We start from the raw sequence: 20,210 nt of genomic DNA, 5'->3' as shown, positions 1-20,210 counted from the left end.
TCACCAAGGTTGGAAGAGACCTCACAGATCATCAAGTCCAACCCTTTAGCACAGAGCTCAAGGCCAGACCATGGCACCAAGTGCCACGTCCAGTCCTGCCTTGAACAGCTCCAGGGACGGCGACTCCACCACCTCCCCGGGCAGCCCATTCCAGTGTCCAATGACTCTCTCAGGGAAGAACTTTCTCCTCACCTCCAGCCTAAATCTCCCCTGGCACAGCCTGAGGCTGTGTCCTCTCCTTCTGGTGCTGGCCACCTGAGAGAAGAGAGCAACCTCCTCCTGGCCACAACCTCCCCTCAGGTAGTTGCAGACAGCAATAAGGTCAGCCCTGAGCCTCCTCTTCTCCAGGCTAACCAATCCCAGCTCCCTCAGCCTCTCCTCGTAGGGCTGTGCTCAAGGCCTCTCCCCAGCCTCGTTGCCCTTCTCTGGACAGGCTCAAGCATCTCAATGTCCCTCCTAAACTGGGGGGCTCAGAACTGAACACAGGACTCAAGGTGTGGTCTAAGCAGTGCAGAGTACAGGGGCAGAATGACCTCCCTGCTCCTGCTGGCCACACCATTCCTGATGCAGGCCAGGATGCCACTGGCTCTCTTGGCCACCTGGGCACACTGCTGGCTCATGTTCAGGCAGGTATCAATCAGCACCCCCAGATCCCTCTCTGTCTGGCTGCTCTCAGCCACTCTGACCCCAGCCTGTATCTCTGCATGGGGTTGTTGTGGCCAAAGTGCAGCACCCTGCACTTGGAGCTATTGAACTCCATCCCCTTGGACTCTGCCCATCTGTGCAGGCGGTCAAGGTCCTGCTGCAGAGCCCTTCTACCCTCCAACCCAGCCACATCTGCCCCCAGCTTGGTGTCATCTGCACACTTGCTGATGACTGACTCCATGCCCTCATCCAGATCATCTATGAAGCTGTTAAAGAGGATGGGGCCCAGCACAGATCCCTGAGGGACACCACTGGTGACAGCTGCCAGCTGGATGTGGCACCATTCACCACCACTCTCTGGGTCCGGCCCTCCAGCCAGTTCCTAACCCAGCACAGTGTTGCCATCCAAGCCATGGGCTGACAGCTTAGCCAGCAGTGTGCTGTGGGGGACAGTGTCAAAGGCCTTGCTGAAGTCCAGAGGCCTTGCTGAAGTCACAGAATGGTAGGGATTGGAAGGGACCTCTGGAGGTACCTGGTCCAAGCGCCCTGCCACAGCAGGTTGCCCTGGAGCTTGTCCTGTCCCTTGTTACTTGGGAGGGGAGACCAACCCCCAGCTGCCTCCAGCCTCCTTTCAGGGAGCTGTAGAGAGCCAGAAAGTCTCCCCTGAGCCTCCTTTTGTCCAGCCTGCCCAGCCCCAGCTCCTCAGCTGCTCCTCAGAGACTTGTGCTGTACACTTAGCTCAGATGGGTGCCTGCTGCTGCTCTGGGGTCTCTGTGCCACCTCCTCTGTGCCAACATGGGCTTACCCCCCGGGCACTCCCTGTGCTGACAGCAGCTTTTGCAGCCCAATACCTGCATCCACCTCCCTGAGGGTGCCCAGTGCTGGGTTACAGCCCCTGTGTGCCAGCTCTGCAGGGTGAGGAGGTGCTCAGCAGCCCATTGCCTGGCCCAGGGGGTGGCTGGCAGGGGTCTGCTCTCCAGAGACAAGACCACCGTGGGCATACATCCTCTGTCTGCTCCACGGATGTCTCTTCCCAATGGGATGTGAGGCTGATTCCTGGGACTGCTGCACTTATGGAGGCTGAAGCCAGCCCAGTGTATGCAGGGGTGGTGTCTGTGCTGACTCCAGCTCTCTGGTTGTGTTGGGCTCAGGGAGCTGTAGGATCTTAGGAGTACAGAGACTTTTTTTGGGGGTGACCTGGGGCTGGTCCTGTGCAATGCTGCCTGCCCCAGCCCTGCAGGGTCTGCCTAGGTGGGAACTGCTTCCCAAAGGGGGGATTTTTCTCCACTTAGATTCTTCTCCCCTGCCCTTTTGGCTTAGAAGAGCAAAAGGGAAATTCACAAAGGGAAAGTTCCCTCTGCAAAGGGAAAATTCATACAGGAGAGAGGACTCAGCTCTGATGGGGGTTTCCCTTGGGCTGCTCCTGGCTTTTCCCTTCCACAGGGCAGAGCTCCCTTAGGTCTTTCTCCATCTGCAGAGGAAAGCTGGCAAAAGACAGCTTAAAACTAGGAGTGGCTGTGGATTTGCACAGCCCCATCTGTGGGGTGGCCACGCTGGTGGCTGTGGCAGGGCAGAACCTGGGCAGCAGTCGATGAGCAGAGCCTGGCACTGTCCTTCTGCATTTAACAACCTGGAGCAGAGGGGGCTGGAGCTGCTGGGCGAGAGCTGCTGGTTCGCTCTGCTGCCCTGCTCATCTCGGGAAGGTCTCTGCAGGGCTGAGCCGCCCCAGCGCTGACAGGGGGAGGGTGGAGCTGTTGGGGTAAGGATGCTCCTGGCTCTGTCCCTGTGCCGCTGGGCTGAGCCACCTGCCACCCGCCCCACTGCTTCCCTCCAAACGCACCCGGGCTGCCTGCTCTGGGGTAGCGCTGGGTGCTTCCATCCCACTCCTGCCCCACAGCCACCAGCAGACAGAGAGCAGCCCTGGGACTGGGTGCCGTGGGAGCGATGAGTGACCTGCACCCCCTGGGGACGTGGGAATGATGCTGGCCGACTCCGGCAGAGCGCTGCTAGGGCTGTACAGATCGGTGCCAGCCTTGTGACCGGGGCGCTGGGAGCAGAAAGGCAGCCAGTGAGAGATTCGGGGTGCTTCTGCCTTCACCCCTCTTCATCCTCTCGTCTGTGCAGACGCTGGAGACGGACGCTGAGAAGCCTGGGCAGATGCACTCGGAGGACGGGAAGGCAGCAGCAGGTGATGCTCCTCTGGCCACGGAGGGACCGGCTCTGGCTAAGCCCAGGGACGCTCCAGGAGCCACCCAGGGTCCTCTCCTGGCAGAAAAGCATCCTGTGGCCACCAAGAAGGGAGAGGAGCAGCCCAGCGCTGTGCCAGCCTTCGTCATCCCTGAGCTGCGGCTCGACAGCACTTTCAGCCGGAGCGCGTCGGGCTTGGCGGGCAGCACCACGGACGGAGAGGAGGAGGAGGAAGACGAGGAGGAGGAAGAAGATGAGGAGGAGGAGGAAGACGAGGACAGCGACGAGCAGTACCTGGAGAGGAACGAGGCGAAGCGCAGCAGCATGATCGAGACGTCAGGCTGCCAGCCCGGCTACACCCTGAGCGTGCAGAGCTCCCTGCGGCGCCGCACCCACAGCGAGGGCAGCCTGCTGCAGGAGAGCAGGAGCCACTGCTTCACCTCCGACACCACCCTGCACTGCTCCGACGGCCACGGCAGCCAGGGCCGCTGGGCGCTGCCCTCCCCCAGGACCCTCAAGAAGGAGCTCACCAAGAATGGTGGCTCGGTCCACCAGCTCAGCCTGCTGTTTTCAGGCCACAGGAAGGTAGGTGAGGCAGCCAGCTCCTGCCTGGCACTGCTGAGGGGGCAGCTCCTGGGTGGGGGTGTCCTGGCACAGAATCAGACACTTGGTTCAGTTGGAAAAGACCTTTAAGATCACTGAGTCTGGAGAAGAGGAGGCTGAGGGGAGCCCTCATCGGTCTCTACAACTCCTTGATAGGAGGCTGCAGTGAGGTGGGGGTTGGGCTCTGCTCCCTAGCATCAGGTGGACAGAAGGTGAGGAAATGGCCTGAAATTGGGCCAGGGGAGGGTTAGTTTGGAGATCAGGAAAAACTTCTTTGCTGCAAGAGTGGTCAGGGATTGAAGGAGGCTGCCCAGGGTGGTGAGGCAGTCCCCATGCCTGAAGGTGTTCAAGAACCCTGTGGCCATGGCACTTGGGGACATGGTTTAGTGGCCACGGTGGTGCTGGTTGGACTGGATGATCTCAGAGGGCTTCTCCAACCCAAAGCATTCTGTGGCTCTAGGATTGTCTAACTCTGTCAAGTCTGGTGCTAAACCATCTCCCTCAGCACCACACGTGGCCCCTCTCCCTATGGCCATGGCAAAACTGGTGTCTGAGGGGCCAGGGAGGTCTCTGTCGCTGGTACGCAGCTCTGGGAGATGCTTAGCACCCAGGAGATGTCACCCAGAGCCAGTATGCTGGAGCCATGGGTGGGCATCTCCCACCAGTGCAGCCAGATCCTGCAAGGTCCCATGTCCTGGAGAGCTGCTGAGACCTGTGGAAGGTGAGGTGCCCCTGGGTGTCTGCACTAGAAAGAGCTGCCCACAGCAGTGGGGACAGGAAAAAGCCAGGCTGCAGGGATCCTCCAGGGCCAGCCAGTCCCTGGGTGCTTGGGGATGCCAGCAGCAGGGTGGCTTTCTGCCCAGCCAGCCTCTTGCAGGGATGTGACCTTCTGGGGGGCCTGTCTCAGGAACAGGCCAAGGTCAGCAGTGATTTCTGACCCTGACAAGCAGAGGAAGGAGCAGGGAAGGAGCTTAGGCCAGGGCTGGCCTCTGCTCACAAGCCCTGAGTCTGAGCTCCCTGTGCCCCCCAGGCTGAGTTTGGGCTGTGCTTCTGCAGGAAACTGTGTGCCAGGGCACAAGCTGGCTGTGAGGGGTGCTGCTGCTCATCCTGCTCTCCCTGGGTGCTGAGGGAGCTGCATCCTGCTTTGCCTGACCAAGCTCATACCAACTTGAGCTCTGCCAGTGGCTATGGGCACTGCTGTGCTTGGGGCTGGATTGTTTGGCTCAGGACCTTGATGCATGGCTCAGGGTCATGATGCATGGCTCAGGACTTCATTGCATGGCTCAGGAGCTCACTGCATTGCTCAGGGTCATGTTGCATGGCTCAGGACTTCATTGCATGGCTCAGGAGCTCACTGCATTGCTCAGGGTCATGATGCATGGCTCAGGACTTCATTGCATGGCTCAGGAGCTCACTGCATTGCTCAGGGTCATGTTGCATGGCTCAGGACTTCATTGCATGGCTCAGGAGCTCACTGCATTGCTCAGGGTCATGATGCATGGCTCAGGACTTTATTGCATGGCTGAGGAGCTCACTGCATTGCTCAGGGTCATGTTGCATGGCTCAGGACTTCATTGCATGGCTCAGGACTGTGTCGTGCTGCTCAGAACCACCTCGCAGAGAGAGCTCAGGACCACACTGTGTGCTGCTCCATGGGTCCTTGACAGGAGGGGCTGGCACTAAGCCCTGCATGCCAGCAAGCACAGCAGAACAGGCTGCCCAGGGAGGTGGTGGAGTCACCATCCCTGGAGGAGTTCAAGAACCATGTGGGCATGGCACCTGGGGACACAGTTCAGTGGCCATGGTGGTGCTGGGTTGCTGGTTGGACTGGATGATCTCAGAGAGCTTTTCCAAGCGTACAGTTCTTTGGTTCTAAATCCGGGGTGAAGTTATCCCTCTTCCTGCCAGGCTTGTGCTACAGGAAAAGCCACCTCTGGTGCTGGTTCCTGGACCACTTTCGGGGCTCAGGGTGCCCAGCTAGCTGGTGAGATCCCTTACAGATCTGGCAGGCTGCTGTGTGAAAGGGCAGCCCAAACCCTCTGGGAGGCTGAGCCCCCTGCCCAGGTCCTAGCCAGAAGGGACTCCTGTGTGGCAGGGACACCCCCTCTGCCCGGCAGGGCAGCGCAGGGAGGTGGTGGCAGTGCTGCGTCAGTGTCCCATTGGAGCTGCCGGTGACGAGGCTCATGGAAAGAGGTTTCACAGTGCCGCTCTGCGTGCAGCCCGGGGCTGCGCAGCTCCGCAGCGCTGCCTGCCACCGGCCGGGCTGCGACCGGGCGGGCTGGGACCGGGCTGGCTGGGACCGGGCTGGCTGGGACCGGGCTGGTTAGGGCTGGGCTGGCTGGGACCGGGCTGGCTGGGACCGGGCTGGCTGGGACTGGGCTGGCTGGGACCGGGCTGGCTGGGACTGGGCTGGCTGGGACCGGGCTGGCTGGGACTGGGCTGGCTAGGGCTGGGCTGGCTAGGGCTGGGCTGGGCTGGCTGGGACTGGGCTGGCTAGGGCTGGGCTGGCTATGGCTGGGCTGGGACTGGGCTGGCTGGGACCGGGCGGGCTGGGACTGGGCTGGCTATGGCTGGGCTGGCTAGGGCTGGGCTGGCTAGGGCTGGGCTGGCTATGGCTGGGCTGGCTGGGACTGGGCTGGCTGGGACTGGGCTGGCTAGGACTGGGCTGGCTGGGACTGGGCTGGCTAGGGCTGGGCTGGGCTGGGCTAGGCTGGCTGGGACGGGGCTGGCTAGGGCTGGGCTGGCTGGGACCGGGCTGGTTGGGACTGGGCTGGCTAGGGCTGGGCTGGGCTGGCTGGGACCGGGCTGGCTAGGGCTGGGCTGGCTGGGACTGGGCTGGCTGGGACCGGGCTGGCTGGGACTGGGCTGGCTGGGACTGGGCTGGCTAGGGCTGGGCTGGCTAGGGCTGGGCTGGCTGTGACTGGACTGGTTGTTACTGGGCTGGCTATGGCTGGGCTGGCTGGGACTGGACTGGGCTGGGACTGGACTGGGCTGGGACCGGGCTGGCTGGGACTGGGCTGGCTATGGCTGGGCTGGCTGGGACTGGACTGGGCTGGGACTGGGCTGGCTATGGCTGGGCTGGGCTGGCTGGGACTGGGCTGGCTGGGACTGGGCTGGCTGGGACTGGGCTGGCTAGGGCTGGGCTGGCTATGGCTGGGCTGGGCTGGCTGAGACCGGGCTAGCTGGGACTGGGCTGGCTGGGACTGGGCTGGCTAGGGCTGGGCTAGGCTGGCTGGGACGGGGCTGGCTAGGGCTGGGCTGGCTGGGACTGGGCTGACTATGGCTGGGCTGGCTAGGGCTGGGCTGGCTGGGACTGGGCTGGCTAGGGCTGGGCTGGCTAGGGCTGGGCTGGCTGGGACTGGGCTGGCTAGGGCTGGGCTGGCTGGGACTGGGCTGGCTATGGCTGGGCTGGCTGGGACTGGGCTGGGCTGGGACCGGGCTGGCTGGGACTGGGCTGGCTGGGACTGGGCTGGCTAGGGCTGGGCTGGCTAGGGCTGGGCTGGCTGGGACTGGGCTGGCTGGGACCGGGCTGGCTGGGGCTGGGCTGGCTGGGACCGGGCTGGCTGGGACCGGGCTGGCTAGGGCTGGGCTGGGCTGGCTGGGACCAGCCGGGCTGGGACCGGGCTGGCTAGGGCTGGGCTGGGCTGGCTGGGACTGGGCTGGCTAGGGCTGGGCTGGGCTGGTTGGGACTGGGCTGGCTAGGGCTGGGCTGGGCTGGCTGGGACCGGGCTGGCTGGGACCGGGCTGGCTAGGGCTGGGCTGGCTGGGACCGGGCTGGCTGGGACTGGACTGGCTGGGACTGGGCTGACTATGGCTGGACTGGCTGGGACTGGGCTGACTATGGCTGGGCTGGCTATGGCTGGGCTGGCTGGGACTGGGCTGGCTAGGACTGGGCTGGCTAGGACTGGGCTGGCTAGGGCTGGGCTGGCTGGGACTGGGCTGGCTGGGACTGGGCTGGCTAGGGCTGGACTGGCTGTGACTGGACTGGCTGTTACTGGGCTGGCTGGGACCGGGCTGGCTAGGGCTGGACTGGCTAGGGCTGGACTGGCTGTGACTGGACTGGCTGTTACTGGGCTGGCTGTGACTGGGCTGGCTAGGGCTGGGCTGGCTAGGGCTGGGCTGGCTGTGACTGGACTGGTTGTTACTGGGCTGGCTGTTACTGGGCTGGCTAGGGCTGGGTTGGCTAGGGCTGGGCTGGCTAGCTGCGTGCTCGCTGCTGAGGGCAGAGGAGGGGAATGTGCCCCACTCCTGCCCCAGAGAGCCTCCAGCTGTGCTCTTTGGTGGGCGTTTTTCAGCAGAGGTGAAAGTGCTCCAGCATCCAGCAGATGAAACTGGGGTGTTTGGGAGCATGGGCAGCCCAGCCAGTGGAGCTCCTGGTGCTCACCCTGCAAGCCCTACAGCAGCTCTGTCTGTCCAGAGCTTTAAGCCCCTACACACAAGCCCTCCTGGGCAGCTCTGCAGACGGACCAAGGCTGCTAGGGGGTTGCAGCAGGCATGGAGCTGGGCATGGTGCTGGGGCAGAGGAATTTGGGTGACTGCTATCCACCTGCCTACACTGTGGAGGGACTTTTGTTGGGCTGTGCCGTTTGACTTGTTCAGTGGCACCCTCCAAGGTGTCTGGAGCAGGAAACTGATGTGCAGTTCCTCCGTGGACCCCCTCCAGTAGCAGCACTAAGCTGCCAAGCACCAGTCATACCTGCACATGGTGACCTCAGCAGCAGGTCCACAGCATCCACCAGGGTGCTGGGCATTTTTATCCCTCAGAGACCATTTCAGAGGGGCTTCTTCTGTTGGCCCTCTTAATGCCCTCACCCAGCATGCCTCCCCACTTCCCTCCTCATCAAATCACAGAATGGTAGGGGTTGGAAGGGACCTCTGGAGGTCATTGATTCCATCCCCCCTGCCAAGGCAGGTTCCCCTAGAGCAGTCACACAGGAATGCATCCATGCAGGTTTCGAATGTCTCCAGAGGTGGAGACTCCACCACCTCTCTGGGTAGCCTACTCCAGGGCTGCCCAGCACCCTCACAGTCAAGAAGTTCCTCCTCATGTTTACATGGAACTTCCTGCGTTCAAGCTTGTGCCCATTGCCCCTTGTCCTGTCACTGGGCACCACTGAGGAATTCCTGGCCCCATGCTCCTGGCACCCACCCCTGAAGTACTGATCAGCACTGCTGAGACCCCAGCTCAGGCTGCTCTTTCGCAGACTAAACAGCCCTGATTCTCTTAGACTCTCCTGAGCACAGAGATGTTCCAATGCCCTCAGCACTGTTGTAGCCCTTTGCTGTACCCTCTCCAGCAAGTTCCTGTCCTTCTTGAACTGGGGAGCTCAGAACTGGACACAATATTCCAGATGAGGCTTCACCAGGGCAGAGCAGAGAGGGAGGAGCACCTCCCTTGACCTGCTGGCTACACTCTTCTTGATGCACCCCAGAATGCCATTGGCCTTGGCCATGAGGGCACATTGCTGGCTCATGGGCACTCTTCTCAGCTCTTTCTTCCTGAAGCTGGTCTCTAACAGGTCCCTGTACTGATCCATGGAGTTGGAAAAGACCTTTAAGATCACTGTGTCCAACCACTAACTCTTCTCCACCAAGTCCACCACTAAGCTCTATCCCCAGGCACCACATAGAATCAGAGAATCAGCCAAGTTGGAAGAGACCTCCAAGATCATCCAGTCCAACCTAGCATCCAGCCCTATCCAGTCATCTAGACCATGGCACTAAGTGCCCCAGCCAGGCTTTGCTTGAACACCTCCAGGGACAGCATCTCCACCACCTCCCTGGGCAGCCCATTCCAATGCCAATCACTCTCTCTGACAACAGTGTCCTCCTAACACCCAGCCTATACTTCCCCCAGCATAACTTGAGGCTGTGTCCCCTTGTTCTGTCCCTGGCTGCCTGGCAGCAGAGCCCAACCCCACCTGGCTACAGCCTCCCTGCAGGCAGCTGCAGGCAGCAATGAGCTCTGCCCTGAGCCTCCTCTGCTGCAGGCTGCACCCCCCCAGCTCCCTCAGCCTCTCCTCACAGGGCTGTGCTCCAGGCCTTTCACCAGCTTCGTTGCCCTTCTCTGGACACTAAGTGCCCCTCCAGCCTTTATCTGAACACCTCCAGGGACACTGCCTCCACCCCCACCCCCCGGGCAGCCTGTTCCAGTGCCTGACAACCCTTCCAGTGAAAAACCTTTTCCTGATGTCCACCCCTGGTGCAGCTTGAGGCCGTTCCCTCTTGCTCCATCCCTCCCCCGTGGTCTCTGCTGGGAGGTGTCCGTTTCCAGAGCAGGTTGCTGCCGCAGCGCTGGGACCGCTGGGCCGAGCTCCGCCGCTGCCTTTTGTCCCCGAGCGCGGCGGAGCCTGGCGGGACAATGGCAGGAAGCGAGCTCCGGAGCCTGCCTGCGGGGCCCGGGCTGCCCGGGGGGGAGCCCTGCCAGGGCTGCATTGTTCGGGGCAGATAAACTCCGGAAAGCAGGGCGCAGAATGGAAGGAAGCGGCAGCAGCCTCCAGCGGGGGCTGCGCAGCAGGTTCCCACGGCACGGCCGCGGGATGGGGATCCTGGAGACCCCCCCCGGGCAGCCCCCAGCAGTGCCCCAGCGGAGAGCACCTTCCAGGCTCACTCAGTGATCACAGAGCAGCACCTGGTTGGAAAAGACCTTCAGATTATCGAGTCCAACCATAACTTAACACCTGCCTGGACACAGCATCAGGGAACGGGCTGGGGTGGGAGGAACCTTGCAGCTCATCCAGTGCCAACCCCCTGCCGGGGGCAGGAACACCTCCCACTAGCCCAGGCTGGTCAAAGCCTCATCCCATCTGGCCTTGGAGACCTCCAGGGCAGGGACAGCCACAGCCTCCCAACCTTACTCTAAAGAACTTCTTCCTAATATCCCAGCTTTCATGTAGGCTTCCTTCGTGTCTTTCAGCTTCTCCTCCTCACCCAAATGTCTTTTGAACACCTCCAGGGATGGTGACTTCACCTCTGCCCTGAACAGCCTGTTCCAGTGCTTGATGCTTGAAACTAGAGTTAGGAAGATCTTTGCAGTGAGGGTGGTGAGATGCTGGCACAGGTTGAGGGTGGTGAGACACTGGCACAGGTTGAGGGTGGTGAGACACTGGCACAGGTTGAGGGTGCTGAGACACTGGCACAGGTTTCCCAGGGAGGTTGTGGAGCACAGAAGCACCCAATGTGATCTTTGATCACATTGGGTGCTTCTGTGCTCCACAACCTCCCTGAAGGTGCTCAGGACCAGGCTGGATGAGGCCTGAGCAAGCTGTGCTGGTGGGAGGGAGTTGGCACTGGCTGAGGTTTGAGGTTCCTTCCAACCTAAACCATTCTGTGATTCTATGATTCTCTGTCCCTTTCAGTGAAGGATATTTGTCCTAATGTCCAACTTAAACGTCCCCTGGTGCAACCTGAGCCCATTTCCTCTCATCCTGTCACTTGTGATGGATGTGATCACTCTGATGGATGAGTTATTGAAGCCCATGAGTCTGCCGTGCTTGAGCCCAGGCTTCATGACTCAGAGGCTACACAGATGCTGTCCAGAGCTCACAGTGCATCCAAGGTCCCTTTAGTTTGCCCAGGCTATGCTGGGATGGTGGTCAGGGGTGTGAAGCCCTCTGAGTGCTCCTTGGACTTCAAAGCTGCCATTGTATGATTCAGTCAAGGCTGAACTGCTCTGATTTTTTCCTTCCTGGGGACTTTTGTTGGATGCCCAGCCTGGTTCTTTGGGCAAAGGTGCTCTGTGGTCTGGGGAGGAGTCCCTGTGCCCACTTAAGGCAGCAGGAATAGGAGCATCAGTAAAGGGGAGGCAGGTGTCCTCCCCATAGGAGGCAGCACTGTTGGCATCTTGCACCTGGATGGGTACCTCTGCCACCGGCCTTGGTGTCTCTTCAGGTGCTCCAGGAATACCATGGACTGGGAGTGGCACAGGGTGGCTGAGAGGAGGCAGGATCCCATAGAATGATTCTGGTTGCACAAGATCATCAAGTCCAAGAGCCAACCTAAGAGCACCACAGCCATTAACCCTTGCTGCAGTGAGGCTTGTCCCACTGCACCGCCACAGCCAGACGTGGGTGTGGGGAAGGAGCCCTGGGGGAGCTATGGCTCTGGGCTGTGTGGGTGAGGGAGCCACAGGGAATGCTGGCAGGGCTGGTTGGTGACACTTGGACTGTCACTGTGGGCATGCACTGGCACGGTGGTGCTGATACTGTTTTTCTGTCCCCCTGCAGCTGAGTGGAGCTGATCCTGAGTGCAGCTGTGACGAAGGGGATGAGACCTCCCGCAAGAAACGGAGCAGGAGCCTGTAAGTACCACGTCATGGTGGCTGGTTGCTGTGGTCAGGCACCTCAGCTGAGCTCTGCTGAGCCTTTGGATCTCCCTGTCTTGTTCCCTCAAGCTTTTCTGGGAAGAAGGCATAAGACACTCATGAGATAAGGTTTTGCTTCAGCCTGGAGAAAAGAAGGCTCCAGAGCAGCCTTCCAGTGCCTGAAGGGGCTGCAGGAGAGCTGGGGAGGGACTTTGGAGAAGGGCTGGGAGTGGCAGGCTGAGGGACAATGGCTTTGAGCTGGAAGAGGGGAGAGTGAGAGTGGAGAGGAGGAAGAAATTGTGGAGAGTGAGGGTGGTGAGACACTGGCACAGGTTTCCCAGGGAGGTTGTGGAGCACAGAAGCACCCAAGGTGATCTTTGATCACCTTGGGTGCTTCTGTACTCCACAACCTCCCTGGAGGTGTTCAGGACCAGGCTGGATGAGGCCTTGAGGAAGCTGTGCTGGTGGGAGATGTCCATGCCCATGGCAGGGGGTTGGCACTGGATGAGCTTTAAGGTCCTTCCAACCCAACCCATTCTGTAATTCCATAACTCCATGATGGGGGGAGCTCTCAGGGGGGGTTATGCTGGGTACATCTCACAGCCCAGCTGGGAGCAGCCCCTGTTTGCCTTGCTTTGACAGATCAAGGAATCCCAGGTTGGTTTGAATGGGAAGGGACCCTTAAAGCTCCCCTACTTCAACCCCCCTGCAGTGAGCAGGGACATCTGCAACTAGAGCAGGGCCAAAGCAGCCTTCTCTTGCCGGCGATGTGGAGAGAAAGGTTTCCCTGGGCCGGCAGAGCTTCACTCCAGCTGTGCTGGGTTCAGGGAGAGGACACGAAGCAGTGAAACATGAGCTGGGGGCCTCCATCGCCTTCACCCCATGCTGGGAGGAGGAATGGGGAGGTTGAGGTTTCCCACCGGGAACAGGCTGGAGCCCCGCAGCACATCCCGGTACACGGGCAGAATACTTGGGACACTGAGTTCAGGCACCACCGAGGGACACTTGCAGCCCTTCTGCCTGTCCTGCGGTAAGGCTTCAGGGGTGCCAAGAAGTGCGTCTGGGCAAGGACAAGGCAGCCGTGGCCTTTGCTTCCCGTGAGCACAGCTGGAGAGGGCAGGCGCTGGGGCAAGGACACGCCAGGAGGTTTCGGGACAAACCTCCTCTGGTTTTGCCACGCAGGGTGCAGGTCGAGGAGGTGCCCAGGGCTGGGTTTTCCCCAACTCCTTGGGGCAGGTGGCCGCAGTTTGGGCAGTGATCAGGAGGTCACTCCCGCGGCTCGACGGCTTCCCCGCGTGTGCCGCCGCCAGCAAGCGGCACTGTTGGTCTGCGCTGCCCGCCCGCAGCTGCCTATTTTTGGCTCTTGTTGTTATTTCCACCCTCCCCAGCACTTGGAATGAAAATGAGTCCCTGCTGCAGGGACGTCCCCTCCTCCGCCTGTCCCTGCTGCGGCGCTGAGCCGGGGGAATTCGGCTGCTGGGGGGGGGGGAGGTTGCAGAGGGTTTTCTCTTCACCTCCAGAAGGCAGCGGCTGCGCTGGGAGCCTCCTGGCACCGCACCGCCCGGCTATTGGCTGAGCATCCCACTTGCCAGCCGGCTGCCGGGCTATTTATGGTGCCAGTGGCCAGGCTTTGGCACTCGCCTTCCTGCCTGCGACCAGCAGGCTCTGCCAGCCCTGCTCGCAGCTGGCACCCCTCGATGTACCGCGCCATGGTGGACTTCTCTGAAAAGTACCTGGAAAGGTAGGAGATCGGCGTCCTGCCAGCAGGCTGGAGCCAGCGGGCTGGAGCGCTCTGCAGGGCATGAGGCTGGAGCGCTCGGCAGGGGAGGAGGCTGGAGAGCTCTGCAGGGGACGAGGCTGGAGCGCTCTGCAGGGGACGAGGCTGGAGAGCTCTGCAGGGGACGAGGCTGGAGAGCTCTGCAGGGGATGAGGCTGGAGCGCTCGGCAGGGGAGGAGGCTGGAGCGCTCGGCAGGGGATGAGGCTGGAGAGCTCTGCAGGGGACGAGGCTGATGTGCTCTGCAGGGGACGAGGCTGGAGCGCTCTGCAGGGGGCGAGGCTGGAGCGCTCTGCAGGGCATGAGGCTAGAGCGCTCTGCAGGGGACAAAGCTGGAGCGCTCGGCAGGGCATAAGGCTGGAGAGCTCTGCAGGGGACGAGGCTGGAGCGCTCGGCAGGGGACGAGGCTGGAGCGCTCGGCAGGGCATAAGGCTGATGTGCTCTGCAGGGGACGGTTCGGAAGCGGCCGTGGGGTGATGATGCTGGAGGCGGCCTCGGGGTCGTGTGATGTGCCAGGGGGCAGATGGCTTTACGGGGACAGTTCCAGAGAGAAGACAGCAACTTTACACGAAGTGATTTTTACTGCGGCGTTTTCTACTGCAGATGGGCAGTGTGAAGTTGCTGGGGACTGCCTGTGCCCACAGCAGCTACAGCCTGGTGTTGTGCCACTTGCTGTTTATTGCCAAGGGCATGCAAGAGATGCAGTGGGGTTTAAGTTGGGGAGCCACAAGAAAGCTGAGAAGGGACTTTTTGCAAAGGCTTGCAGTGCCAGGACGAGGGACAATGGCTTTGAGCTGGGAAAAGGGAGGTTGAGAGTGGAGGTGAGGAAGACATTCTTGAGAGTGAGGGTGGGGAGAGACTGGCACAGGTTGCCCTGGAAGGTTGTGGATGCCCCTTCCCTAGAGGTGTTCCAGGCCAGGTCGGACAGGGCCCTGAGCAACCTGTGCTATTGAGAGGTGTCCCTGCCCATGGCAGGAGGGTTGTAACTGGATGACCTTTAAGGTCCCTTCCAACCCAGACCATACAATGAATTCTGTGAATCTATGAACTTCCTTGGGTGGTACCTGCTGGCACATCTGCCCCCGAGCTGCAATGAGCCTCCAGCAGGCAGCAGGGCTGGCATTGTGCAAAGAGTTCTGTGGGTGGGAGCAGCCCCCACGTGCTGAGAAAACACACATAAGGAGCTGTTAGGGCTTTGAAAGCCTCTCTGGGCACCAAGCTGCTGTGCTGTGGAGACACTGTTCAAGTAGAGTAGGGGCTGCGTGGGATGGGCTGTCCTGCATGGTGGCTGGTCCTTGGCTGCCAGTGCCACTGGCGGTGTTACTCATGGCATACAGTGGAGTGGCAGGCTCTGTGCTGGGATCTGCTGTTCCCACCTTAGCACTGAGCAGGTGCCTAGCTGCTGGCAGCAGTGGGATGTGTGTCCTGCTGGCACCACGGCCTGAGTGATGCAAAGGAAGCAAAACCATCCATGCATGCCATGAGGGCACCAATGGCACCGATGGCACCAGGGGCTGGGGAGGTGGTCGCTGGTCTCCAAAATCCTTCCCGGGCTCAAGGTGCTCAGCACCTGTCAGGGCTGAGCCCTGGGAGATATTGCTGATGTTTTTTTCCCAGCATGTTGCTGTATTGTACCCTTCTGGAGCTGTGGGTCTAGACGGTGCCACTTGGTGTAGGGTACAATCTTGCCCTTCAGTCCCTCCTCTGCCCCTTGTGTCTCCATCCAGCCTGGATGTGTCTTGGCCAGGCCGAGGTGGCTCCTCCGAGCATCCTTGCATAGACCCTCTGCTGTGGGACCTGTAAGGGGCTACAAGCTCTGGCCTGGCCATGCTACCCTGAGGCCCTGTCCACCCTGGTGACACCAGCAGGCTTGGTGCGGGAGCATCCCACATCACCCTGCCTGTCCCCTGCGCCCCTTTGTGCGGCGATGTCATGCAGCGGCTGTGCCACGAGGGGGCAGCATTGCCCGCGCCCGTCCTCGCCCTCACCTCTGCCACCTCCTGCCCCCTGCCTTGGCCCCTGGGAGGGTCGCCCAGGCTGGGGCTGGGCTCTGGGGGGGTCTTATTTTCCCAAGACACTTGCCAAAAATCCTTGTCCCGCATCGTCCTGGTGGCAGTTTCCAGGGGGAAGCTTGAGCCGTTTTCCGGCTGTGCGCCAGTCTGTCCGTCCAGGGACGGCAGGACGGGGACCTGCGGAAGGTGACGGTGCGGGGTGACAATGTGGGGTGCCTGTACCCCAGTCCCCCTCAGTACCACGCACTGCCAGTCCCAACCACCGCTTTACAGCGATGTCTCCACAGCCATGCCCATTCCAGGCTGGTACGGGGGAAGTGCGAGCGGGTCCCGCGTGGGCTCCCGGCGCCGTGCCCGTGGTGGGGCCACGGTGAAGGGCTGTCGGTCCCGCTCTGCTCTGCACCCCGCTCAGCCCCTGCGCCGGCCCCGCCGCCTGGCCCGGGACGCTCTATAAATAGCGCCGTCGAGCGCGGCCGTGCCCCTCCGGCTCTGAAAGCCGCCACTGTGCGCCCTCCGCCGCGCTTGTTCCGCCTTTCCCGGAGTTGCCCCAGCAACGGCCGCGCCGCCGTGCCAGGGCAGCGGGGCCGGCGCAGCCCTGCCTCCTCCGCGCCGCGCTTATAGCCGCCGGCCGCTGAGCCCTCCCACTTCCGCGCCGGCCGCAGGGAGCGGAGCGCGGCCCCGCGCTGGCGGCAGTCCGCACCGAGCCTCTGGCCGCGCCGGTCGCGCCGGCAGCCGTCCCCGCAGCCATGCCCTTCTTCCGTGACCTCTCCAAGCCTCAGCCTCTGGAGTTTCACGCCGAGATGCTGCTGGGCGTGCAGAGACCGCACAACGGCAGCCTGCAGCGCCGGCACACCATGAAGGAGTAGGTGCTGGGCGCGGGGCGAAGCGCGGAGCGAGGCTGCTGGCGGGTCCCCGGGGTGCTGGGGTGTCCCCTTCAGCCCCGCGCCTGCCTGCTAAAACTTGCTCTTCCCTCTAGAGCCAAGGACATGAAGAACCGGCTGGGGATTTTCCGGAGGCGGAACGAGTCGCCGGGGGCCAACCCCTCGGGCAAACTGGACAAAGTGCTGAAATCGCTCAAGTAGGTGCCGCGGGCGGGGGGCAAGGGGCTGGGGGTGGGGGGAGGAGGGGGTGGCGCTGGGGATGAGCTGCAGCTGGACTGAGCATCACCTCCACGAAGGCAGGGACCATCCCTGGGATAACCTGCGGGGAGGCTGGGGTCGCCCTGTGTGGGGCAGGTGTGGACAAACAGTTTCTGTCCTCGCAGCAGCACTGAAAACATTCGTTGGCTGAAAATTCCCCCCGGAGTGGGTGGGAAGTCTGTGCATGGAATGTGGCACAGTGATGTGTTGGGCTGGAAATTTCCCTGATGGCTGTTTCCTCCCGGTGCCTGTACGTGGAATTTTAGCTGGCCGGAGGATGGTTTGAATAACCACTTTGCTCTGGAGGTGCTCCAGCAGCTGGAGATCAGCCCTCTCTGCTCTTACTCCCGGCAGCTTCTCCAGCTGCTTCAGCAGGGTGGCTGAAATCCCTGCTGCCCTGCAACCTCCTGGGCTTTGCCCGGAGCTTTCCCAGCTCTTACTCAGGCCCCCTGAGTGGCACAGCCACCCGAGGTGGATTTTCTTCCTGCCGGTCTAAAGGCAGAAGTTTTCTTCCAGCAGAGCTGCTGTGATGCTCCTGGAGCAGAGCCTGGCTCTGCCCGTGGATGCCCTGGCAGTGCTGGTGCTGGTGTGGAAGCCAAGACCGAGGCTCCCAGCAGGGATTTATCACCTGGCAATGTTTTGGTCGTGCTGTGAGAATGCAGCTTCCACAGCTCTGCTTTGCCAACGCCCTGTCCTTCTCCAACAGGCCCACTCCTGAGGAAGCTCTCAAGTGGGGGGACTCCCTGGAGAAGCTGCTGCTGCACAAATGTAAGTGTCTGCCCTTCTCTTCTGCCTCTGCTGCCAGGGGCATATCCAGGCAGGTGTGTGGATAAAGCTGGAATTTCCTCAGCTGATCCCTTCTGGTGCTTGGGGGTAGATACAGAGAAATGAGGCTGCCCCTTGCCTGTACCCCTCTGCTCTTGCCTGCACCTGGAGTAACTTTGGGATGGGAGCTGAGGAGGGCTGTGGCATGGGCTGCAGTTCTGCTGCAGCTTGAGGAGGATAAGGCAGTGCTTGGCACTGGGTTCAGAGCTGGGTAGGGGGTCTGCGAAGCAGGAGCTGCTTCTTGCCTGTCACAGCTGGGGCAACCCTTAGCGTGGTCATGTCCTACACCTCATAGGCAGGAGAGGTTCCTCCTGCTGCTCCTGCTCCAGTCCCAGCCTCCCTCTTGGCTCTCCACATCTGCAGCTGGGCTGGGGGCTGTGGGTTCAGCATGCAGAGGGTTTGCACGGCCGTACTTGGCCTGGCAGTGCCATCACTGCCTGCTTTGCACAGGGCTGTCTAGAGGATGGGCTGGGAAGTGGTTTCGGTTGTGCCTTTGCGAGGCCGTTGGGCTGAGGGTCTCAGGAGGCCGTTCCTTGCCGGTGAGCTGTCAGCAGGGCTGTGTCTCTGTCCCCACAGACGGGCTCGCTGCCTTCAGGGCCTTCCTGCGCACCGAGTTCAGCGAGGAGAACCTGGAGTTCTGGCTGGCCTGCGAGGAGTTCAAGAAGATCAAATCCCAGTCCAAGATGGTCTCCAAAGCCAAGAAAATCTTCTCGGAGTACATCGCCATCCAGTCCTGCAAGGAGGTGAGGGCTCCTTCCCCTGCTGTGTGCGGCTCCGGGGCACGGCGCCGGCCCGGGGAGCTGCTCACCAGCGCTGCTCTCTCTGCCTGCAGGTCAACCTGGACTCCTACACGCGGGAGCACACCAAGGAGAACCTGCAGAGCATCACCCGCAGCTGCTTCGACCTGGCGCAGAAGAGGATTTATGGGCTGATGGAGAAGGACTCCTACCCCCGCTTCCTGCGCTCCGACTTGTACTTGGACATAATTAACCAGAAGAAAGGCAGCTCCCCGCTGTAGAGCCCAGGACCGTCGGGGCAGGCTGGGAGCTGTGTGTTTACATGCAAGTGGGCAGCGGAGGCCTGCCCGGGGGCCGGCGGGAGCTTGCTTGCCCGCTGCCGCCTGTGCCCCCAGGCTGTATTCCCGCTGCCGACGGGCGTGGGGCAGCTGAAGGCAGCGAGCAGGAGGCCGAGGGGACCGAGAAGCCAAGCAGTCCGGTACTGCCGCACGGCCCCGTCTCACCATGGCTGGTACGACGCCTTCGGGGTGACTCCGGCATGGATTGTAGCCAGGAGGGAAGCTCCCGCAAGACTACTGTGAAGCGCCTGAGCTGCGAGCGCCGAGGGGCCCCGGCTCGGCTCCGAGACTTTTGTGCGGGGGCTAACAGCGGCGCCGCCGATGGCATCTTCCCCGGATCAAAGACTGCTGAACCGGCCCGGCCCCACGCCGCTGCTGTGCGCCCCCCGTGCCGCCCCCCGGCTCCCCGCCGCAGGGGCCTGGCGCTTCCTTCGCTGGCGGCGAGTCCCCGCGGGGAGCAGCCGCAGCCCTGCGCCGGGGGTGACCTCCTCCTGCTCCCCCCCCCCCCCCCCGGTTTATTTATTGCCCTCCCGTAGCTGGACGCCTCGCTGTGTGCTAGGAAGTCCTCGCGTCCTTCCCCCTCCCCAGGTTCCAAGTGCAATATCGGCGTGCCGCGGCCGCGGGGTCCGGCGGAGCCGACGCCTTCGTGTCCCTCCTGCCCGCAGCGTCTCCTGAGCGAGCAGGTTTCGCCCCCTGGCAGCAGGCGCTGGGGCAGCCTGGCTGTTAGGTATCGTGCCCTGACGAGGGAGGGTTTGGTGACGGAGAGAAGCAGCTCCGTGCACCAGGTGCCCTCCTCACTCTAGCCTCCGCGGCCGTGTGTGCAGGAGCGAGGATGGCGCCGAGCCCGGCGGGGGGAGCTGCCTGCCCCCGGGTGCCCGGCCGGCAGCACCCAGCTTCTCTGCGGCTGGACACAATACATGGTCATGGTCGTAGGTAAATAAAAGGAGAACCTCGTTCCTCGTAGCTGCCTTCTCTTCGTAGATGCACGGAGTGGGTTGGGTTAGAAAGGACCTTCAAGATCGTCCAGTTCCAGCCCCCTGCCAACCTCCCACCAGCACAGGTTGCTTAAGGACTCATCCAGCCTGGCCTTCAGCACCTCCAGGCAGGGGGCATCCACAGCCTCCCTGGGTGACCTGTGCCAGTCTCTCCCCACCCTCACTCTCAACAATTTCTTCCTCCTCTCCACTCTCACTCTCCTCTCTCCCAGCTGCCCTCAGCCTGCCACTCTCAGCCCTTCTCCAAAGTCCCTCCCCAGCTCTCCTGCAGCCCCTTCAGGTACTGGAAGCTGCTCTGAGGTCTCTTTGAAGCCTTCTCCTCTGCAGGCTGCACAGCCCCAACTCTCCCAGCCTGTGCCCACAGGGGAGCTTCTCCAGCCCTCTGAGCATCTTGGTGATTTCCTCTGGACCCTCTCCAGCATTTTGATGTCCTTCTTATGTTGGGGACACCAGACCTGGATGCTGAGCTGCTGCTGTGTTTCCCAGGGCTGGCAGAGCCAGGCCTCCTCTGCTTCACTGAGGAGCACAAAATCCTGCTCACTGTGTGGCTAAAGATGGGAAAATCGTGTTCCATGGATTTCTGAGCTGTTTCTGATGTCAGAGCAGCTGCCAGATGCTCCTGAGGCCATCCCCGGGGGTAGCCCTGCAGGAA

At 61.7% G+C, this 20,210-nt stretch overlaps 1 protein-coding gene across 4 annotated transcripts in view; it reads left to right on the top strand.

Moving 5' to 3' along the window:
• Positions 1 to 19,526, top strand: part of RGS3 (regulator of G protein signaling 3) — a 100,113-nt gene extending 80,587 nt beyond the window's left edge. For 2 of the 4 annotated variants that reach the window (XM_064170948.1, XM_064170949.1), the window contains 6 exons: positions 2,770 to 3,417; positions 11,661 to 11,734; positions 16,501 to 16,602; positions 17,370 to 17,431; positions 18,065 to 18,231; positions 18,321 to 19,526. In XM_064170948.1, the coding sequence (XP_064027018.1) occupies positions 2,770 to 3,417; positions 11,661 to 11,734; positions 16,501 to 16,602; positions 17,370 to 17,431; positions 18,065 to 18,231; positions 18,321 to 18,506 (1,239 nt within the window). In that variant the 3' untranslated portion in view covers positions 18,507 to 19,526. Of the gene's footprint in view, positions 1 to 2,769; positions 3,418 to 11,660; positions 11,735 to 13,229; positions 13,479 to 14,877; positions 16,387 to 16,500; positions 16,603 to 17,369; positions 17,432 to 18,064; positions 18,232 to 18,320 lie in introns of those variants that run through there. The other 2 variants (XM_064170951.1, XM_064170950.1) reach the window with 2 other exon arrangements.
• The last annotated feature ends 684 nt before the right edge of the window (positions 19,527 to 20,210 follow it).

This window comes from Pogoniulus pusillus, chromosome 35 (genome assembly GCF_015220805.1).
Source record: "Pogoniulus pusillus isolate bPogPus1 chromosome 35, bPogPus1.pri, whole genome shotgun sequence".
In the NCBI taxonomy this organism is placed as follows: Eukaryota; Metazoa; Chordata; class Aves; order Piciformes; family Lybiidae; genus Pogoniulus; species Pogoniulus pusillus.
Note: the sequence above shows the minus strand (reverse complement) of the source record. Positions and strands in the feature narration are given on the sequence as shown.